Here is a 23,908-nt window from a genome sequence, read left to right on the forward strand (position 1 = left end):
TAACTCAGGTGGATGGTTCTGAGTTTACAGTTCCATGCTTACAAAAGGGTTGATTGATACACGTCAGATGACAAGCCTTGGTGTTTAACGCAAATAAAACATACAATTAAGGTAGCTCCAATGGTTATGATCAATGAGAACATTTCTGATCACATGCCTCTAGTTTGTTGCCAAGTCAGGAGTTATTTTGACATGCAAGTAAAGCAAACTGAATTGTTATATAGAACACTTTATTTGACTTCGTTGACATGTTGGAATAGGACACTACACCCACAGAATGTATCCAGAAGAAACATTTAAATTATGCTCCTCAAATAGGTCTTTGACATGTCTTTGACCTGTTGAGAGAAAACCTATTAGTTCAGTTATGGGTCTAGGTTTGACAGTCTGAAAATCATTTTTTTAAAACATGCCATACCTCTTTTCGGGTTGTCCTGAGTCACACATTGTCCACTACAGGGGCCGCCAGAGGGACTACTGGCATCACAGATGGCCACATCACAATGGACAAAGACCTAGGAATCAAATAGATTTGATCGTGTCAGATAAAAAAAAAAAAAGGGATGATTGCCACTCAAACAACATTAACCAATAAAAGAGTCTGTGAACTTTGTTACCCGTCCACTCGGGTCATCTGCCTCCTCGGTGAAGGAGAACATCTGGACCTCAAAGCGTTTGACGTGAGAGGGGAAGTGGACCCTGGCGTCAGCTACCACCGGGTGGAAGACCACAAGGTACGGATCCTCCGGGTTTGCACAGCTGCCAGTGTACAAAGGGACCATGTTAGGAACAAGAAACGCTTTAACCACAACCCCCTTGTGTACGAAGTCTTATGGTGGTGTGTTGGTTTTATTTTCTGTCCGCTCTTCAGAAACAGCCTGATCAGGCTGGCTCTATATGGCCGTGTCAAAATGTTGACAATAAACATTGTCCATTATGTCCCCTTGTTATGAGATCTACCGTATACATGTGGATGGAACTATTTCAGATTTAAATAAATGCGCTGCCCAAAATAACACTTATCCCTTTAACAGACTTCAGCTGTGTTTAGACAGGCAGCCCAATTCTGATTTTATTTTTCACCAATTGGTCTTTTGGCCCATTAGATCAGCTCTAGAAAAATCTGATGTAGTAAAAAAAATGAGTTGGGCTGCCTGTGTGAACTCAGCCTTCTTGAAAAATTCAAATTAAATTCCTATTACTTACTTAAAGCCCTTCATATATAAATAAATCATTTCATCAAAAGGGGGTCAAACTAGCAATGCCATATTAGAATGGCAATTTGAATAGCATTTTTACTCAACATTACTTTAGATCTACTTCAATGGCTTTTATAGATATTTTAACAATGCTTACCTGAGGACTGTCAAATTTCAAAACTGTACTTTGTATGTCCAACATGAATATTCAATTACTTTGGCCAAAATGCATTTATGTGGTGTATAGTGCAATGTCCCTCAAAATGGTTCTTAAAATTCTAAATGATCCAGGTTCTTCTAGACTGTTTCCCACATGTTCAGACTATATTGTCATATATTCTCAAAGTGCAGCTAATTACCATTATAGGCACCCTTTAGTCTGAATATTAATTAATTGACCGCATGGCTCATGAAATGTGGTTTAACCAACAGTGCCGAATATACAGTAGGCGTCACCAAAATAAGTACTTCATTTTAATTAATAATTTCATGCAGTGCGCCAGAGCAGTTCTTCCACCGTCAGAAAAGTTGACATATATACACAAAATAAATATCAAGCAAAAAGTTGCTTGGCTGCCACACCAAAAGATGCACAATCGTGGCCTCAGATACGCACGTGGAGGACTTGAGGGGAGTGGCTCGACTATTACACACCGAAGTAAATTAAAAATAGCCTATGCATTGACAGTTTACGCCTACTTTTTATTTGTCATAGATGTTGGATTTGCATCTTTGTGACATTACATTTACTGTTCAACTGCCAGATATTAGCAAAAAGGATTTGTGAAATCTGAAGACATGTTACGTTAACCGAGACATTAAAACACCCACACCAGTAGAAATCCACTGTCGAGCTGAAAGACGATGGCCAGAGCTTTCTCATGTTGCACAACAATTTAAGTCAAGTAATTGTTTGTCAAAGTATGATATATTTGCACTTGAAGTGTTAAATCCAAACTGCCCACTTCGTGCAAATGTGGTGCCTTTTCCTATGATAAACAAAACATTTGCCTGTTTTTCTATTTTAGGGCTGGGTTTTATTTGAATGTTACCACCCACCAGCATGACATTGTTTATCTAAATCAGAAACAGCTGCAAAGTTATTCCCGTGACAGATGAGCCAAACAGCCTCGTGTCCACTTGGCCGCCTGAGGCATGGAGCAAATTAAAATAGACGGTGCAAATGTAGTTTTTTGCACCGCCACGGTTTATAATCCATTGAATATCAATTCACTAAATTTGAGCTAGTCTGTATTAAAATATATACACACTGACTGTACAAAACATGACAGACTGACCAGGTGAGAGCTATAATCCTTTTTGATGTCGCTTGTTAAAAATCAACTTCAAAAATCAAACTAGATGAAGGTGAGGAGACCGGTTAAAGGATTTGAGCCTTTAGACATGGATTGTGTTTGTGACTGGGCAAGACAAAATATTTAAGTGCCTTTGAACAGGTTAGGGTAGTAGGTGCTAGGTGCACTGGTTTGTGTCAACATTTTTACATTTTAGTAATTTAGCAGACGCTCTTATCCAGAGCGACTTACAGGAGCAATTAGGGTTAAGTGCCCTGCTCAAGGGCACATTTACGTCATTTCGCAGATGCTCTTATCAAGAGCGACTACAAATTGGTGCATTCACCCTATAGCCAGTGGGATAACCACTTTACAATTATACTTTTTTTTTTTTTTGGGGGAGGGGTAGAAGGATTACTTTATCCTATCCCAGGTGTTCCTTAAAGAGGTGGGGTTTCAAATGTCTCCGGAAGGTGGTGAGTGACTCCGCTGTCCTGGCGTCGTGAGGGAGCTTGTTCCACCATTGGGGTGCCAGAGCAGCGAACAGTTTTGACTGGGCTGAGCGGGAACTATGCTTCCGCAGAGGAAGGGGAGCCAGCAGGCCAGAGGTGGATGAACGCAATGCCCTCGTTTGGGTGTAGGGACTGATCAGAGCCTGAAGGTACGGAGGTGCCGTTCCCCTCACTGCTCCATAGGCAAGCACCATGGTCTTGTAACGGATGCGAGCTTCAACTGGAAGCCAGTGGAGTGTGCGGAGGAGGGGGGGTGACGTGAGAGAACTTGGGAAGGTTGAAAACCAGACGGGCTAAGGCATTCTGGATGAGTTGTAGGGGTTTAATGGCACAGGCAGGGAGCCCAGCCAACAGCGAGTTGCAGTAATCCAGACGGGAGATGACAAGTGCCTGGATTAGGACCTGTGCCGCTTCCTGTGTAAGGCAGGGTCGTACTCTCTGAATGTTGTAGAGCATGAACCTGCAGGATCGGGTCACCGCCTTGATGTTAGCGGAGAACGACAGGGTGTTGTCCAGGGTCACGCCAAGGCTCTTCGCACTCTGGGAGGAGGACACAACGGAGTTGTCAACCGTGATGGCGAGATCATGGAACGGGCAGTCCTTCCCGGGAGGAAGAGCAGCTCCGTCTTGCCAGGGTTCAGCTTGAGGTGGTGATCCGTCATCCATACTGATATGTCGGCCAGACATGCAGAGATGCGATTCGCCACCTGGTTATCAGAAGGGGGAAAGGAGAAGATTAGTTGTGTATCGTCAGCGTAGCAATGATAGGAGAGGCCATGTGAGGATATGACAGAGCCAAGTGACTTGGTGTATAGGGAGAAAAGGAGAGGGCCTAGAACTGAGCCCTGGGGACACCAGTGGTGAGAGCACGTGGTGCGGAGACAGCTTCTCGCCACGCCACTTGGTAGGAGCGACCGGTCAGGTAGGACGCAATCCAGGAGTGAGCCGCGCCGGAGATGCCCAGCTCGGAGAGGGTGGAGAGGAGGATCTGATGGTTCACTGTATCAAAGGCAGCAGACAGGTCTAGAAGGACAAGAGCAGAGGAGAGAGAGTTAGCTTTAGCAGTGCGGAGAGCCTCCGTGACACAGAGAAGAGCAGTCTCAGTTGAATGACCAGTCCTGAAACCTGACTGGTTTGGATCAAGGTCATTCTGAGAGAGATAGCAAGAGAGTTGGCTAAAGACGGCACGCTCAATAGTTTTGGAAAGAAAAGAAAGAAGGGATACTGGTCTGTAGTTGTTGACATCAGTGGGATCGAGTGTTGGTTTTTTGAGAAGGGGTGCAACTCTCGCTCTCTTGAAGACGGAAGGGACATGGCCAGCGGTCAAGGATGAGTTGATCAGCGAGGTGAGGTAGGGGAGAAGGTCACCGGAGATGGTCTGGAGAAGAGAGGGGATGGGGTCAAGCGGGCAGGTTGTTGGGCGGCCTGCAGTCACTAGTCGCAAGATTTTATCTGGAGAGAGAGGGGAGAAAGAAGTCAAAGCATAGGGTAGGGCAGTGTGAGCAGGACCAGCAGTGTCATTAGACTTAACAAACGAGGATCGGATGTCGTCAACCTTCTTTTCAAAGTGGTTGACAAAGTCATCCACAGAGAGGGAGGAGGGGGGGGAGAATTCAGCAGTGAGGAGAATGTGGCAAAGAGCTTCCTAGGGTTAGAGGCAGATGCTTGGAATTTAGAGTGGTAGAAAGTGGCCTTAGCAGCAGAAACAGATGAAGAAAATGTAGAGAGGAGGGAGTGAAAAGATGCCAGGTCCGCAGGGAGTCTAGTTTTCTTCCATTTCCGCTCAGCTGCCCGGAGCTCTGTTCTGTGAGCTCGCAATGAGTCATCAAGCCACGGAGCTGGAGGGGAGGACCGAGCCGGCCGGGAGGATAGGGGACACAGGGAGTCAAAGGATGCAGAAAGGGAGGAGAGGAGGGTTGAGGAGGCAGAATCAGGAGATTGGAGGGAGAAGGATGGAGCAGAGGGAAGAGATGATAGGATGGAAGAGGAGAGAGTAGTGGGAGAGAGAGAGTGAAGGTTGCGGCGGCGCGTTACCATCTGTGTAGGGGCAGAGTGAGTAGTGTTGGAGGAGAGCGAGAGAGAAAAGGATACAAAGTAGTGGTCGGAGACATGGAGGGGAGTTGCAGTGAGATTAGTAGAAGAGCAACATCTAGTAAAGATGAAGTCAAGCGTATTGCCTGCCTTGTGAGTGGGGGGGATGGTGAGAGGGTGATGTCAAAAGAGGAGAGGGGAAAGAAAGAGGCAGAGAGAAATGAGTCAAATGTAGACGTAGGGAGGTTGAAATCCCCCAAAACTGTGAAGGGTGAGCCATCCTCAGGAAAGGAACTTATCAAGGCGTCAAGCTCATTGATGAACTCTCCAAGGGAACCTGGAGGGCGATAGATGACAAGGATATTAAGCTTAAATGGGCTAGTGACTGACAGCATGGAATTCAAATGAGGAGATAGACAGATGGGTTAGGGGAAAAATTGAGAATGACCACTTGGGAGAGATGAGGATTCCTGTGCCACCACCCCTCTGACCAGATGCTCTCGGGGTATGCGAGAACACATGGTCAGACGAGAGAGCAGTAGGAGTAGCAGTGTTTTCAGTGGTAATCCATGTTTCCGTCAGCGCCAGGAAGTCGAGGGACTGGAGGGTAGCATAGGCTGGGATGAAGTCAGCCTTGTTGGCGGCAGAACGGCAGTTCCAGAGGCTGCCTGAGACCTGGAACTCCAGGTGTGTGGTGCGTGCAGGGACCACCAGGTTAGAGAGGCAGCAGCCATGCGGTGTGAGGCGTTTGTGTAGCCTGTGCGGAGAGGAGAGAACAGGGATAGGCAGAGGCATAGTTGACAGGCTGCAGCAGATGGCTACAATAATGCAGAGGAGATCGGAATGAAATGAACTAAACATCTGGGAAAGGAGAGAGCAGGCCTCCCTCACCAAAAAAAAAATATATATATATAACTCCCAACTTCCACCTCAGAAACTATAATTGTTTCACTGAACCACCCGAGTAAAACTCCCAACTTCCACTTTAGAAATTAGAATTGTTGTAAACTACAGCAGACTGTTATCAGTAGCTGTAATTAAGTACAGCAGCTACCAACCACCTAACGTTAATGCCTCGGATGAGGTTAGAAAAACAGCTGAATGGTAGCAGCTAGCTGGCTCAATCACAGGTACTCTTAAGCATGAAATAACATTGGAAACAATTAACCACAGTTGCAAAAAGTTACCAGTAGCTACCCGCTAGCTAGCTAGCTAGCTTTGTTGGTCCAAGTAGTGGGTAAGCTAGCCTCATGCTTCACCGGGGTCTGCAGAATACAATACTTACCTACAATAATTACCTACAATAACCTTCAATAACTACCTGAGTAAGCTACCTATAATACCAAACTACAATACCTACCTACAATCTAAATACTTGGTTTAAGCTTAACTCAACACCATATAAGAAGCCAAGCTTACCTTTCTTAACGCAGCAATGATTAAACGTTGGGTAGCTAGCACAAAGATATTGTATTTAGCTACCACAGTACAGCCAGCTGGTAGTGTTGGCTGGCTAGCAATGGCTGCTGTGTTGACCTTGTTTGAAAAACGGCGTCGCTGCGAACGAATGTAGCTGGCTAAAAGGATATTGTTTTTAGTTGCTACCGTTGCTAATAGCTACTCGCCAGCTAATCCAGGAGGTGAGTTAGCTAGCTAGCTTCGTGCTACACCCGGCACCGCCGAATACAAAAGTAACCTACAATAACTACACAACAGCTACCCACAACAGCCCACGATGCCTACCTATACTACTTAATAATATACAGCCCACGATGCCTACCTATAATACCTAACTACAATCTAAATACATAGTTTAAGCCTTACTCGACAAAGCCCAAGCTATGTATAAAGCCAAACTGGCAGACTGCAATCAGTAGCCGTAATTAAGTACAGCAGCTACCAACCACCTAACGTTAATGATAATGAGGTTAGAAAAACAGCTGAATGTGACGGCTAGCTGGCTCAATCACAGGTACTCTTAAGCGTGAAATAACATTGGAAACAATTAACCACTGTTGCTAAAAGTTACCAGTAGCTACCCGCTAGCTAGCTAGCTAGCTTTGTTGGTCCAAGTAGTGGGTAAGCTAGCCTCGTGCTTCGCCGGGGTCCGCCGAATACAGTCCTTACCTACAATAACTACCTGAGTAAACTACCTATAATACCTAACTACAATACCTACCTACAATCTAAATACATGGTTTAAGCTTTACTCAACACCATATAAGAAGCCAAGCTTACCTCCTGCTAGAGAAAACACAACCTCTCCCGACCACCGTACACAACATTCAAGTCAAGAACTGCAAAGCTGCTGGGTTTCACACGCAACAGTTTCCCGTGTGTATCAAGAATGGGCCCCCATCCCTGTGGGCCCCCCATCCCATGCCCAGATACATTGAGGCTGTTCTGAGGGCACAACTCAATATTAGGAAGGTGTTCCTAATGTTTGGTATACACACCCACTTCATAAAATGGTATAATTGCGTGATAGCATTTTCCAAACCCTGTCACCCAGATGAATGTTTTGACCACTAAACTGCTTAGTGTAACATTAGCTGGAAACCACAAGTGTATCCAGATAATGAAAAGGCACCCGTGAAAAAATATTCAAGGAATGTAGTTGCATGTCTTTTGCAGCATGCATAATCATGGGCAAAGTCATTGTAGCCCATCATTTCACTTCCCCTGAGAGAAGTATGAGCACAGGCTGACTTGGCTTTGCTGTACCGCAGCCTAACTACCAAAGGTTGCAGTGTCCATTACAACGTAGAAATACAGTCATCTTTCAATAGTTATCCAATTTATGGAAGATGCCAAAATGCTAGATACTAAGATGGCAAAGTTAAAGGCCAGTGGTTTCCATCTGTAGCAAAGTTTCCCCCTAAATCAATGCTTGTGACAAATCCAGCTCACTAATCTTTTGAATACGGTGTAGTAAAAATATATTTAAAGCTAAAGACAACATTAGCTAGCTAAATAAGGTTAGCAAGATAGCTAGCTACACTTGAGCGGCATTGGTCATGTTAATCAACTCCAGGTGGCGGTTCCCACACCCAATTATTTATATAAATAATAGTAGCCTTCATTCTTCCGAGGTGGAAGTTAAAAATGCATTTCCTCTAGGACAGGAAATTACATTGCAAGTGGCATCAACTTCCTCTGGGGGGGCTTTTAAACCGATCTTATTCACGGTTTCAAACATTAAGTGCCATGCTGCACAGGTGTGAGTCATCCTTTAGGTTTAGTGCAATACTGTGTTTTAACACGAGGTCACTGTTATGCCTGAACTCAACCCAAAACCAACAAGTAGTATTCAGTCCAATGAAACCAATCAGAAAGTCAAGCAAAGCTCTCAACCGTGCCAGCCATTCTTAATTTCTATTCGACTGACCAGCAGTTCGGCATCTGAACTGTGCGTTAGATTGGCACAACACTGAACTGCAGCAAACCAACAGGATAACATTTGGAACACAACTGCCAAAATAAAGGAAACAAAGTGTCTTAACCTTCACATGCGAGTTCCAAATATCTTTGTCGCCCCAGTGTGTTTTTTTTTATGCGTGTGATGTCAGAATGCACTCACTGTTCCAAAACATGATTGTTAAGCAGGACACTTAACCCGCACTGCCCTCAAACCAAGGCACACTGCCTGATAATTATCTAGTCTGTTTCAACTTGGCAATTTCTAATTATCTGTTTTATTTTCAAATGTGTCGCCTCATTAATTCACATAAGTAGCCCATTTCACTGTTGCAGACTATTTATGTTTGAGGCTTTAAATGAGCCGGACAAACTTCTCTTCGAAGAAAGTCCAAGCACTTCCCCAGATAAAGTGTGCAGACATTTGCACAGCTAGTCAGAACTCGCAAACTTTTTCCCCTGGTGCCCGCATTGCGTTCCTATTAAAGTGCCTTATTTTCGGTATAGCATGTTGTCGTTTCTACTGTAGCATACCGTATGTATGGAGTATAATGTATTTACTGTTTTATTCACATTTAAGTACTTGTGACAAATCATGCATGCCGATTCTTGCATAGATTGTAATGACACGTGTGAAATACTTTTGAAGGTTGTACTGATTATGAGCTAATGCTAAGCTATTTGCGACTCCCAACGCATTCTGGTTATCACCTGTCAGACCAAAGATGTCATAAAATGAGGTGAAGGGATGTTCACTTAACTGACTTGTGGTGTTTAAGACAACTGGGATCTCAGAGTAGCCAATTGTCTTGAATGCACTGACGTCTGAGATGAGTGGATTTGAACACGGCATCAGATTGTAAACTATGATACCGCAGGGTTGCCAGATCAGACCACCCATTTCCAGAGGTTTATTTGTATTTAGCTTATAAAAACATTGTTTAACCCCCAATTATTGAAAAATCCCATCTCAGTAATATTTCCTGCATCATCCTCTCCACAATACCTTCCCCCATGGACTTGAAAACCCCCCACAAAAGTGAACCCTCAAATTGTTTGATCATCTTGCAACCCTGTTCAGCTTTCGTCCTATGTTAGGCTAGGCAGTAGGCTTGTATTTGGGGTGATGACAATTTGCATTGTGATTTGTTAAACACTGTAAACGACTAGTCAAGTCACGTGCTCCGGTTCTTGTAGACGCCGTAACAAGTATATATCAAAGATTTGTAATATGCTGAAGAGTGCCCAGAATCTCCCATAAGTGTTCAGTTGGGTTGAGATCTGGTGACAGCATATGGCTTACATTGTTTTTATGCTCAACCCATTGTGACCGGTGGATGGGGCATTGTCATCTTGTGGTGGCATAGCCATGGTAGCCAAAGGAAAAGGCCAAAATCATGGCCTGCCAAGCATGATGGGTTCTTAATTAAGCAATTAACTCAGGAACCACACCTGTGTAGAATAACTTGGTGAAACAATTGCCCAAAATGCAACAAGTTACCCATTAATGATGAGATTCCATCTGGGTCGGGAGTCGCGGTCCTCGTTGAGGGTGGCCCAGCAGTGGTCAAGCACCAGCGCTACCTGGGGGTCAGTGGAACTGGTCAGCTCCGCCTCGAAGTGCAGAGGCTGTCTCAGGTACCTCACCAATGGATAGTCCTCCTCCTGGTGAAACGTGTTATAGGAGGCATCTGGAACACAGAACGAGACAACCGGGATAGTGTTCAGTGGGCACAAAACAGGAAGGTACCATCTGAACTTGCCCATTAAGAAATGCTCGTTTTGGGATACTGTTGTGCCCCAATAAACACAACCCATTTATAGCTAACGCTATCCCAACTAGAGGCTGACGAATTCCCAAATCAACTCCTAGCCACACCTGTAGATCTAAGAGGGTTGGATAAATGGACACAATATGGATTGGAAACATTTCCACCAAGCCAATCAGAATGCAAGGGTAACATACCACAATAATGCTTACATTTTGGGAATGGTTTTGTACAATTTATCAATATTTTATGAATGCGCCAAAGGAGACCTTCCAAGTTCTCCAATATTATAATCCATTTTCAGGAGTTACTAGAATTTAGAGGTAAAGTTGAAATTCTGAATTTGTGCACTCTTACCCTGCGCGAGTCTCATTCTGACCATTATTCGACCGGTCCCAGTCTCGGCAAAAGGCTCGTTGTGCAGCCTGGTAAGGAAAGCCAATGTGTGAGTGATGTTGACCACATAGTAGCAGGAAATCTTTAACCTAAAGAGAGGGATGGTAGACAACGTCAATAGGGGAAACATCAAGCAGTGAGTGGACACAGGCCTACACTGGTAGAAGAGGCACATTTGCCCTGAATACAAAGTTAAAGTATTGAGCAATTGGTGAAAAAAAAAAATCTATTAGCTACAATTGTGATGTGTAATGCACTTACTGATATTCTTCCGCTGAAGAAGTATTTGAGTTATTCTTCACCTCAAGTTCATCTGGCAAGGAGATTTCGTTCTCATACAGCATGACATTGTTGATAAACTATGTAATAGAGGGGCATTGACTTATTACAGCCTGCAGAAGCAAACAGTCCGTAAATACAGTACCCATCACCTCAGGGTAATACAGTAATTTTACCTTCCTGGTGGTGCCACACGAGTTGACAGTGAAGTGGAAGTAGGCGAAGCGGTCGTCGCTGTAGGTGGGGCCACAGGCAGGGTTGCTCAGGGTCAGCAGACCGGGGTTCAGACTGGGAGCAGTCTCCACCTTCACCGCCAGCGCAGTCATCGTCCCGTTAGAGAAACACTCTTGGGGGGGCAAAGGACAGGTAGCTATCAGACCTGGGTTCAAATAGTATTTGTTTATTGCCAATACTTACACTTAATTGAGCTTGCCTAGCACAATAGAACAGCACCCAAAGTGCAAACCATGGCCATCTGGCACTATTAGTCTCAAACAGTACTTGGAAGGAACCCAGGTTTGGTAGCCATATCATATGACTAGTTATCTTAATTAATTGTTTGAGAACCAACCAGTCTGTTTTGAGGAAGCTGCAAGCCAGGGAAAAGTATTTGAGGGTCATGTTGTTGTAAGGATTCAAGAGAGCCACATCCAGTCTGCTCCTGACAGAGGACGAGTGAACCGACTGAGAACCGATGGGAGAGTTCATTAGTGTGCATGTATACAGGGTAAGTAAAGCAAGGCTACTTGCGTCAATTTGGTTAACATGTTTTGGGAGAGCATCGTACCTCAAACACTGCGTCCGGCGAAGAGAAGGGCAACGTGATGGTGAAGTTTGCATCGCCTTCTGTTAAATACTGTTGAGCAAGCTCATTGCTAAGCAGCCGCTTGCCAACCAAGACCACAAAAAAGGGCTCTTGGTTCCTGAAGTCCACGGTGATGTAGAAGTTCTCCTGATCACAGTTGCCAGTGACTGAGGGTGGCACTACAAGGACAAACAGGGTTGTGTTCATTAAGCACAAAAAACATGGAGGTACTACTTGAACTTGTCCAAGAAGAAACCCTTGTTCACAGTTGAAAATGTTTTGCTACGGTGTGACTAAATGAGCACGATCCTGGAAAATCAGGAACAGGACACTGGGTCCAAATACTCTAAAGCTTAATACTGTCTTTGAAGAGAACGCATAGGAAAAAACCTACGGTATGGCTAGTTGGGCTTTTAAGTCAACCATGTGGCTTTCACTGCCAATTTCCTTTCAGATCAATCATTAAACGAGAGGAAACCATTCAAGTGTAGTTTAGCGTAGTCCAGAGACCACAGTTACATACCAATGTCCAGCAGTACAGCATCCACAACGGCAGAGTGAGAGAAAGTGGTGTACTCTGGCAAGATGACCAGGCCGTAGATCAGCTGTAGAGTGAAGGTTGTGACACCTTGTTCCCGCCTTTTCTGTAGTGAAGTTAAGAGCATTGGTCAATTGATAGCAGAACTCTATTCAACAGCAAGTGATAACTAAGTACATATGGGGACTATTAAAAACGATATACTACAAAAAGTAATGTTGCCCTCATTCCTCTAGCCTGTAGATCTATCATAAAATCAAGCACTATTGGCAAGTGAAAACGCATACTACTGCCAAAATAATGGAAACACTTGAGTAAATGAGGGATAGAAAGTATTTTTGGTACATTCTCTCCATTATTTATATTTTGTTGTTCACCCACTTTAGTGCATGCACAAATTACTGCATGTGACTTTGCTTTTAACAGAAACACACCTCCTGAAAGACCACCGGGTCTGAGAAGGGCACCTCCATCCTGAAGGTCTTCAAGGTGTTGTCCAGGGATCGCTGCTCCTGAACATTGAAGCCTCTGGCGTTGCACTCTGCAACAGTTAGCACCACAGTGGGAAAGGTGATGTTCAGCAGCGCCACATCAAGGTTGAAGGTCCCCAACTCAAACACAAACACTGCCTGCTCAGGAACTGCGTCTAAGGGCGTGTCTGTTCAGTGGCAAAGAAAACATTTTGAATTGAGTTAGTGGAATTCGAAAATGAGCATTTGTTATTGGGGAAGTCCGGGTAAGGCCTCCCCGTTTCAGTAAATTCTCTTCAGTTGTGCCTAATGAACGACCCAGGCGTCCCAACTTCCCGTAGGCCCAAAAGCACCATTAAACTAAACTCACAGTTGCGAACTTGTGGCGGCCTGGCCATCGGAGGTGTTGTGATAGGGAAGAGGACTTTGTATCTGGTGTCCTCGTGTGCGACCTCCTCGATCCACAACAACTCAAGCATGGGCTCAATGGTGTAAGTGACAAAGTACTGGTTATCCTGAATAAGGCTCTGTAAGGGAGAGACAAGTGATGCATTTAGGAATGTCTGATTAAAATCAGGCTGTAATACACAATTGAGTGCAACATGTAAAATGTTCCTTATAAGCCAGAATGTTAAATAAAATTTAGAAACTTACTCTACCGGTTATCTGTGTGGTTTGTCCTTCAGCCTCTCGTAATTTAAGACAAAATATCCAAAGGAAAGTATTGTTTACCAGACTTGAGGTGGTAGGTATATGTTGTCGGCTTGTATTTTCAGTCAACGGACTCACAAAGTAAATACTTGCACAATATGTAAATAGCAGAGCGTAACCGAACGTTGCTTGCGTTCAGCGGCAAACCTACCGGCTCTAAAAAGTTGGGTAAACAATACTTTCCTGTGGATATTTTGTCTCAAATTTCAAGCGGCCGCATGACAAACGGTAGAGTAAGTTTTAATGTAATTTTAGTCAACTTTCTGGCTTGTAAGGAACATTTACACGATTTTGCAATCCAATGTGTCAGGCTGTATATACCAATTGTGTATTAGCCTGATTAAATCAGACAATTAGTAATTTTGCGCAAGTAACATTTTACACAACACAATGTTTCTAGGAGTTTCCCCATCTCTCATGGGAAAAGGGTTACCGCAAAGCACTGACAACTGCTGCTGTAAAAAGGGCTATATAAATAAGATTTGATTGATTTAGAATTAACAGAACATTCGTCATCCCATGCTGACCTTGAAATAGCCGCCAACCGCCCCCACCGGAATTTCAACAATAATATGAGCCTCCGTGACTAAAACCGAGTAGTTTCTGGCAGCCATTTCCTCAGTGTCCAGCCTCTTAGCGTCAATTCCCATGTAGACCTCCAACATGGTGAAGGCATCAGAGGAGATAAGTGGGTCTATGTGCCTGGGCATGTACCAGGTGATCACTTCTGGGGTAAATTCCACTGCCCCTGCAGTGAAACAAGAAGCCAAGGTCATGTTCAGTAGGCCAGTGCACATGTAACAGAACATTTTGCAACTGAAAACAAATGTGCCCCAATTGGAAAAAGTGTTAGTTCCTCCCCATTTCAAAACATTTTCCCCACTGAACAATACCCAGATACTGACAGAAACTACATAAAACACAAATGAAAGTCTTGTCTAGAGCCAATTAATAACTGGTTTATAGGATCGTAATTCTCCCCAAGTTCCTCCATTATTTCACACTCAACCTGGTGTTGGACAAACAGCCGTTGCATCTACTCGAGTAACCAGCCACTTCTGCGCAAAGAAGGTTGAGGTTGAGAGCACCCTCATCGGAACCCCAGCTACCTGTTCAGGGGGCAACCACACCAGGGCCGTGTTCAGTAGGGCACACCGTATTAAAATATGTTGCAAAAAAGTTGGTTCTTTGTCAAGTTCAGGTAGGGCCACTGTTTCCAAATGTTCGCTCTACTGAACATGACCCAGTTATAAAACCAGGGTGGGGGGGGGAAGCTCATGGAGGAAGTGGAGAAAGTCATCTTACATTCTGGAGGTACGTCTCCTCTGCATTATGGGGGCTTCTTAACACTAGCCTTGTGGGAGTGTTGGCTATTGCATAGCCCTTTCTTTGGACCTCATCCACCTTCATGACCTTCTTGCTAGGACTAAAGACCACTGCTGTCATTTTGTATCCTGAAGCAACAGCCTGTCTCAGGAAATGGAAACAAATTGTCAACAAACAAATTCTGTTCAGCGCCATCCTTACATTTTTGTAGTGAAATTACAGATACTGAAATATGGCTACCTCAGCTCCTCTCCGGAGGTCGCCGCTCCTTGCTTTCGGGCCTCCAATGGGCTGCTCAGGGAAGGTTTGGATGTCTGGAAGAGTCCTTCTGACAGACACCTAGGGGAGAAAGGCCATTATTCCCTAACCATTTTCTCCCTCCCGTACAATAAGAAATCAAGTCAAAGGCCATTTCTCAATCTGTGTCCACTCTCCTCAAATGCATTGAGAATAGGCCAAGAATCCTCTCCTCTAAAGTTGTCCTATGTGCAGTTTGAAGAGGCGAGCGGAATCAAGGACACAGTTGAGAAAGGGCCAAGGCCTCTACTTTGTTTCGTAGAAGCAGACTAAATTAAACACTGGAGAGTTATAGGTCTAAACAGATCATTCATACAGGCAGTTAGGACAAGCTCGACTGTAAACATCTCCATTGGGTCATGCTCTGCTCACTTGCCTCCATGTAGTTGCGGTCGCACAGAATCTCTCGGGAGGACCAGTGGGTGTAGCTACAAGTTTTGCCCACTCTATACACAGGGTCTTCAGTCAAGTGGTTTCCTGGCAGCCTAAACTGTATGACCAAGCTGAACATCTTATCATCCTAAAATGAAGAAAATGCCTTTCATTTACATTTAAATTTTAGTCATTTAGCAGACACTCTTATCCAGAGCGACTTACAGTTAGTGAGTGCATACATTCTTTTTTTTTATACTGGCCCCCCGTGGGAAACGAACCCACAACCCTGGCATTGCAAATGCCATGCTCTACCAACTGAGCTACATCCCTGCCGGCCATTCCCTCCCCTACCCTGGACGACGCTGGGCCAATTGTGCGCCGCCCCATGGGTCTCCCGGTCGCGGCCAGCTACGACAGAGCCTGGATACGAACCAGGATCTCTAGTGGCACAGCTAGCACTGCGATGCAGTGCCTTAGACCACTGCGCCACTCGGGCATTCATGCCAGTTATAGACTATGGCAAAATTGTCTATGAACGCAGCTGCCACTGTATTGAAGCAACACTACACTTTACTATGGGAGATGGGCTCAGTAGTACACATCACTGCATTCTGTATCAGAAAGTAGGCTGGCCCTCTAGAAACAGTGCAATGTATTGATATGAGACTTCAGAGTTCTCCTCAATAAACTTCCGCTGTACTTTACTGTTAACTTACAGGTACGAGATACCAGACCCAGTCTCAGGGATGGCTAACTACGGAGATCCTGTCGATAGCCAGAGTAAGTTAAGTTAAGTAAATCTGCTAAAATGTTTTTGGCACCTTACTTGTGGAATAATCTCTAAGGCTCTAAATTTTGATGAATTAGTGCCTCTACAGCAATTCAAAAGGCTGATTGAGGTCCTTTTTACTGAATAATGTCTTTGTTTTTCTTGTATTGATGTGAATATTGAGTTGTCTCTAGGGCTCATCTGTAAAAGAGAGCTTGGTCTCAGCATGATGCCATGTCAAAATAATGGTTAAATAAAATGGTTGCAATTGCAGTGAAATTGCAACAAAATGTCCATTTGAAGTTCAAGCAAACACTAGTGTTTATAGTATTACCATGTTTCGGGAAAAGCAGTTTTGAAGAGAAGCAAAAAACATGGCATTCCCCATGGGGTCGAATTTAAAGCTGAATCCACACTGAGTAGCAAGTCCGGGCGTCAGGTGTATGATTTTCGTGTTATCTGTTAGGGATGAGATGGTGTGAAAACAATAGTTAACAAACAAAATCAATCCATGAATTAGGAAAGATTCATAAAAGAGAGTCAAACTCACTAAAAACAGCATCAACTTCAAACTCTTCTTCAAAATGAGGAGCCACACTCAAACGTATAACGTTACCCAGGCATTCAGCGTTGAGGTCATCTGGAACGGGAAAAGTTAGTCAATCAAAACAAATATTGTCAAACGTTTAGTGCTTGAATATGCCGGGTACAAATTGCATACTTATAGAAGATGTCTGATGTGGTTGTATGCCCACAGCTACCATCAACAGGGAAAACAACCTGTAAGCCATTAAAAAAAGTATTATGATTGATTTAAAGGAGGAAGAACACACACAATTCAGATGTTTGCATCGCGTAAGACTAGTCTAGGCTTGTTACTACTTACCCTGAGGCAAAAAAACAAACCATTGTAGATTTGTTTCGATAAAATACACAGCTACAGAACCTAATATTTGACCGATGCCCAGGGGTATTCAACTCTTACCCTACGACAGGGTTTCCCAGACTAAGTTCTCTGGACCCCAAGCGGTGCACGTTTTGTTTGTTTTTCCCCTAGCACTACACAGCTGATTCAAATAATCAACTAATCATCACGCTTTGATAATTTGAATCAGCTGTTTAGTGTTAGGGCAAAAACCAAAACGTACACCAAGTTTGGGAAACGCTGTTCTACGAGGTCTGGAGCCTGCTGGTTTTCTGTTCTACCTGATAATTAATTGCACCCACCTGCTGTCCCAGGTCTACATCAGTCCCTGATTAGAGGAGAACAACGAAGAAAGGCAGTGGAACCGGTTTTGAGATCCAGAGTTGAGTTTGAGGGCTATAGCCATTCCTGCTCACCCGATACAGAACCAATCAGTCGGTTTAATCGAGAACAATCATCAGAAATCACGCAATATGAATCAGACAGTGGGGCGCCGCCTGACCACTAGATGGTCAGAAGGTTCAAATCAACGTTTCATATCGTAATTTCCGAGTAGGCAAAAAGCATCAACCACGGCTGTTATTACACCCCGTATACGTTGGTGGCGGTAACGACAATTTGTATTGTGCTGTAACTAAAACTAGAAGAAGATCTTCTGACGTCCTTTCCATTCGTCAAAGGTACTTAATCGTAGTATATATATTTGTTTAAACTGTGATTTAAGGGCAGCGATATGGTATACATAGAAAAGAGAAAGCTGGTGATGTTCATAGCAGGAGCTATCAATAGCACTGATAAAGTAGAGTCTAAAACGGAGAGGATTAAACTAATAGTGAAAGCCAGTGGCGGCTCCTGAAAAAATTCTCAGGAGGGGCAATTTTTCTGATGATTTAGGTGACCTACACACATTTAAAAAAAGATATGTCCAGCAACAACATGAAGACAGGGGCAGCATATAAGTCAATACCAGAAGCATTTATTGACTGATCTCAAAAGTGTTGGCTTACAAGGGTTGGTGGAGCCCTCAGTTTCATCTTTGCCTCGCAAAGCTAACTCAAACACTCCGCAAAACTTCACACACTGGATTAGCCGGCTGAGGATGTGGCGGTTCTTGCTAATGTCGTAGTAAATATATTTGTTATAGTGAATATGGAATATGATATGTTGAGTAAAATGTTGTGCTAAGATCTATTTAGGTCAGGAGCTGGTTATAAGTTATGTTCCTATCCAATAACAATGGACAAAAGGGTCCTATCTTGTCAGCCTTGTCAGCAGGTGGCCAAGGACAACACCCACGCCATAGGCCTCTCAGTTCTTCCAACTCACGAGTTCTTGCTCTGAGGACACACACACACACAAACACACACACACACACACATCATCACTGTTAAACACACACACACACACACATCATCACTGTTAAACACACACACACACACACACACACACAAAAAATCCCCTCTCTTAGGCTGAACATTTGAAGACAGAGAACCCGACTCAGAGCCAATGCAACAGTGACAGTAGCCTGGAGGGGACCTCGCCAACTCATCAGGACCAATCAGAAGATCAGAACTACTAGATTGAACCTACTTCATTTATTGCATAAAATGTCTGCACACAATGTTTCGGGGCTCTCTTCAGATAATAATAATAATAATAATAATAATATGCCATTTAGCAGACGCTTTTATCCAAAGTGACTTACAGTCATGCGTGCATACATTTTTGTGTATGGGTGGTCCCGGGATCGAACCCACTACCTTGGCGTTACAAGCACCATGCTCTACCAGCTGAGCTACAGAAAGTGGATACTCATGGATGCGCATTGCAATTGTAAAATGTCAACACAATTGGAGACACCACGTCATTTTTGGAGACATGTTATTGACAGTAAACTATTGTAGATGCGACTGCTAACTAAATAAAACATTTTAGCTGGCTAGCTAATCATCTTAGCTAAATGTGGGGCAAACAATTCAGTTATTTACCGTTAATTTGAGGGATTGGGGTGAAAGAAATCGAGTTACATAGTGATACTTTACGATATACTGTATTGACAATATCGCAATATTTTAGCGCTAGTTGGCTGTACCTGCACCAAAACACCATTATTGTTCCTTCATAGCTTGTTCTCAATCTTTTCACATTGGGAGCCAATTTGTTTTCAGCACTTTTATTTCCATGACTGATCAAAACTCGTTCTCATGGCTTTCTGATCCCTCTGCAACAGACATATGGTGCGCAATAAAATCACAGTATCGAATCGCAATACGTATAGAATCATGAGACTCGTAATGCTGATGCATATATCTTATCGTGAGGTTCCTGGCAATTCCCAGCCCAAGTTCATTTGCCACAACAAATCTCTTCGCTAGCAAACGCAATGCGTCTCCAGCAATGTTTACTTTTTTTGACGTTCTATGGCATCTCCACTTTCCAAGCATATATGACCACATGTAATATTTTGGTAAGTGATGCAAATAGTGAACTATGTAGGGCCAGGATGTAAAATATATGTAGCTGCAGCAATTTCTCTTATCTGATATGGTAAGTAATGGGGCTTGATTTATAGCTCCCTAAGAGTTTGACGAACGGGTCCGTGAACGCGATTGCAGATATCTTTACCTCTGAATAAACTGCCTTATATTATACAATTATCCACCTTGTCCAAAAGTCTCTACTTTTTCTCCGTTCTCCAGTAAACTTGTTTTATCAACAATAGTAAGGTTCAATGACACAGAAAGCAGTTCAATGTCGGGGTACAGTCGCTCTCTTACCAGGATCGCGGTCCGCTCTGACCAGGGTGAAGGTGGCCGGCTCCACCTCTCTGCCAGCAGCGTTTTCATTATTTAGTCCGTTCGTAGCGGGTATGTACACGATCAACAAGATCAGTCCAAAACCGAAGATCAGTCCAAAGCAGAATGTTTGCAGAATGTTTGTAAACTAAGTCTACAAATTAAAAACATAAAATAACGCCACACTGCAGGTCGCAACATAGACGCTGATAGCCGCCATTGTCTTAGTTACGTTCAACGTTACGTCACGTATGACGAAAGCGCGTAAGTGCATGCACACAGACACCCATAGAGAATGTATTGAAAGCTTTGAAATGTGAAAAAAATAAATTTTACATGACAGGCTATGAGAGACTTCTGGGCGATTTTCAACCTGACTGAAATCGCCCAAAAACGGGCGGGGCCATTTGAAGCACGACTTTAGCCTGATTTGACATTTAGTGGCTGGCAGATCAGACGTGAACACTGATAACTGCTGTTGCCGTGATATAATTTTTTATAAATTTATAAAAAAAAAATATATAATTTTTTTTTTTTTTTTTTTTAATAATTGATTAGAAAAAAAATCCCTTCCTTTTCCCGTTTGGCAGTGCGTCGCCCATATCGCCCTATTGAACAAGCCGTCCCTGGTGAAAGCTGCTGGGAGACATTTGAGTATGACAGGGTTGACATGGGAAGAGGTTCGAGATGACCTCAATCATCCGATGGTGGAGTCAAGTATTACTGGATCTTAGTTATGGTGGTAGTAATACAATGGAATGCAATGGAATTCAAGCAGTTCATTGTTGAGATGCTAGCTAAGCCTGATTGTGATTTGTGTGTAGGAAACATGGCTCAAACCGAATGTGGAGTTTATCAAACAGGGATATGTAGTAGTTCGTAGGGACCGAGATATAGGGGGAGGGGGGATGTGCCACCTTCATAAAGCAAGGAATTCCCTACAAGATGATAGGTCAAGGTATTGAACAGGAGTATGTGGAGGTGTGGCTGAGAGGAGGGGTGCTAGTGGTAGTGAATTACTATAATCCGTGTCAGATATTGGACTTGGAAGTGCTGGAGAGGGTGGAGGGCCAGGAAAGAAAGTAAGGTAATGTGGTGAGGGGATTTTAACGACCACAACACGCCTTGGGGGGGAACGGATGGATGGAAATTTGTATTTATTTATTTATTTTACATTTTTTATTTCACCTTTATTTAACCAGGTAAGCCAGTTGAGAACAAGTTCTAATTTACAACTGCGACCTGGCCAAGATAAAGCAAAGCAGTTAAAAACAACAACAGAGTTACATATGGGGTAAACAAAACAAAGTCAAAAAATACAAACATAAAATATACAGTGTGTGTGAATGTAGTAAGTTATGGAGGTAAGGCAATAAATAGGCCATAGTGCAAATTAGTTACAATTTCGTATTAACACTGGAATGATAGATGTGCAAATAGAGATACTGGGGCCTGTTGCACAAAACTAGGATAAGGGATTAAGCCAGGATATCTTGGTGATCCTGGCTCAATTGATCCGTAATCCGGTTGCCCTAAAGATGGATAGGGGGCAGGAGGATATGTTATGGTATAAATTACCCTGGAGATTTATTCTGTGGAGCTAGCCTGCTCCAGACCAGGCTAAATTCCAGGATCTATTTAATCTCATCCCTAATTAATCTCATCCCTAATGTCAGTCAGCAGTCACCACAAATGGAAACCAATAGTTATTTCACTGCTCACTATACATTGTTATCACATATAACTAGACCCACTGTCATTATTTAAACGTTTGTGATCATTAATTTCAATGATTTTGGATAAAAAATGATTTTTAGATGATGTTGCTATCATTAGATAATTTACAGTTTCCCATAGACTATAAGGCTATATATAAAATGATAGAATATTAGGGCCACAGAGGGGAAAAAACACAAGTCATAATATTGTAACCAGTTGTTTTAAAGGAGGACAGTTGTTAAAATGACAGATGTGGGGCATTTCGTGAAATTGTACTTCAGTATGGTTTCATAAACAAAGACATGCTGATGTGCCAGAATATTAAGTATCACATTGTCATAAGTATCAAAACTGTAAAAACAATATGTAGCTTTTCTGCAGAAAGAACCAGCCTCATAAATTTATGACTTTATCCTTTTTCTTCAGTGTGGCCCTAGTACTCTGTCATATAAACAAATACACATTCCATATGAATATAAAAACACAATGTGTAACATTATGTTCCTTTATTGAATAAGGACAAAACAAAGCAGGTAAACCATCAGCTCCTTTCGAAACTGAAGTCACAGTGACTCTACAAGATGGAAAGCACAGAATCCAAGCATATTATACAAAATGATACATACACATTCAAAGGTCTGTATATAACACACCCTGCATGTCTGCACACTAAAATAAATGCAGGACAAATCCATACACATCAACTGAACAGACAAATGAATGGATGCAGTAGCCTCCCTGCAGCCTTGTATTACACACAGTATACCGCACAAACATCATAAGAGGCCAAATTCGTAAAAAACGAACCCAAAAAAACCCAAATTCCTCTGCCACCGCAGGACATATTTAACCAAAATTGAAAGCACACATACTAACTAAAATAATTCAACACATATTGGTCCCTCAGCAGCCGACCACTGTCGTCATCAGGGAAGATTGCCGGATTGTCCCAGTCCATGGCTGGTGGCACTCTGGGGGCCCTCTCCTTCCTCAGGCAGGCCACATTGTGGAGGACAGCACAAGCCACAGTAATATCACATGCCCTAACAGGGCTGACCCTTAATTTGTGAAGGCAGTGAAAGCGTGCCTTCAGGAGGCCAAAGGTCATTTCAACTCTGGCCCTGGTCCTGGCATGGGCATGGTTGTAGGCCTGCTGTGCTTCCTGGGGGTCTGTGAAAGGTGTCAGGAGAAAAGGCTGGCAGCCATACCCCCCTGTCTCCCAGCAACACACCAGAGAATTCACCTGTCAACACAAAATCTCATCATTACTACCTCATAAACACAGTGATATTCTTGACACAGCCATGATGGTTATAAATAGGGGTTGTGTGGCTTACCTTGTGATAGGCACTGATAGATTTCAGAGGCCCGAAAGATTCTGGAGTCATGGACTGAGCCAGGCCATTTTGCCACAACATTGCTGATCACACAGTCAGCATTGCAGACCATCTGAAATCATAAGATGAGGAATATTACACCAATCAATGCACATCACTGGCAATGCAGAGTGTTCGTCAATGGACAATATCAAAAAGTTATGTTCACCTGAACATTAATGCTGTGAAAGGATTTCCTATTCACAAAATCGGCCTCATGGGCACCTGAGGGGGCTTTTATCCTTATGTGTGTGCAGTCCACTGCACCAATGACATTGGGGAAACCTGTCACACAAAGTAATGAGTATCCTACTATGTGTTAACAGTTGTCCTGTAATTTGTAGATCCTCTTACCTGCAATCCTATAGAACTCCTCTTTGATGTCACAGAGTCTTCTGTGGCCAGGGAAGGAGATGAAGACATCTGCTAATGCTTTGATAGCCAGACACACACTCCTTATTGTGCGGCAAATTGTGGCCTTGTTCAGCTGTTCTGCATCCCCCACTGAGTACAGGAAGGCTCCACTAGCAAAAAAGCGCAAGGCCACACAAACCATTTGCTCCACACTCAGTGCATGGCTCCGTGCAGTGCGGTGCTTAATCCTGGGACCCAGTAGTCTGCATAGATACCTGATGCCATCTGCAGAAAACCTGTATCATTCATATAGATGGTCATCAGGGAAGGCCAGTGGGTCCAACCGGTCCCTGAAGACCCTTTCTCGCCTGAAGGCTCTCCTCAGCACAAGTGCTTCTTCATCCACCACATCTCGCACGAATGGGCATGCCATTGTCAGAGCAGAAAGGAACACACAATTTTGGGCCTTCATATAGGCTAGTGGCCACACCTGGTGCTGGGGGTGGGCAAAAGAGGGCGATGCCTTATAACGATGACTTGGTTGTACTGA

The 23,908-nt window shown here is 43.6% G+C and overlaps 1 protein-coding gene across 1 annotated transcript; it reads right to left on the reverse strand.

Annotated features, from left to right (window-relative positions):
• Positions 1-213: 213 nt before the first annotated feature.
• Positions 214-17,244, reverse strand: LOC121549331. Its single transcript, XM_045210083.1, has 21 exons — positions 17,076-17,244; positions 16,911-16,969; positions 16,740-16,829; positions 16,524-16,648; positions 15,422-15,565; positions 14,989-15,087; positions 14,728-14,889; positions 14,432-14,531; positions 13,950-14,170; positions 13,082-13,238; positions 12,676-12,899; positions 12,227-12,347; positions 11,686-11,882; positions 11,466-11,582; positions 11,075-11,242; positions 10,881-10,978; positions 10,581-10,708; positions 9,956-10,145; positions 618-759; positions 419-515; positions 214-338 (listed from the first exon to the last, which is right to left on the reverse strand). The coding sequence occupies exons 1-21, from the start codon at positions 17,096-17,098 to the stop codon at positions 265-267; spliced, it is 2,736 nt and encodes a 911-aa protein (XP_045066018.1). The 5' UTR covers positions 17,099-17,244; the 3' UTR covers positions 214-264.
• Between the last annotated feature and the right edge of the window lie 6,664 nt (positions 17,245-23,908).

The sequence above is a fragment of the Coregonus clupeaformis genome, chromosome 33 (assembly GCF_020615455.1).
Source record: "Coregonus clupeaformis isolate EN_2021a chromosome 33, ASM2061545v1, whole genome shotgun sequence".
Taxonomy (NCBI): Eukaryota; Metazoa; Chordata; class Actinopteri; order Salmoniformes; family Salmonidae; genus Coregonus; species Coregonus clupeaformis.

Coding starts and splice junctions, on each gene's coding strand:
- LOC121549331 (XM_045210083.1), bottom strand. CDS start 17,098: ATGGTTTGTTTTTTTGCCTCAGG. Junction 16,649..16,739: donor TGAAGTTGATGCTGTTTTTA/GTGAGTTTGACT, acceptor CATCCCTAACAG/ATAACACGAAAATCATACAC. Junction 12,348..12,675: donor ACCCGGTGGTCTTTCAGGAG/GTGTGTTTCTGT, acceptor ACTTCACTACAG/AAAAGGCGGGAACAAGGTGT.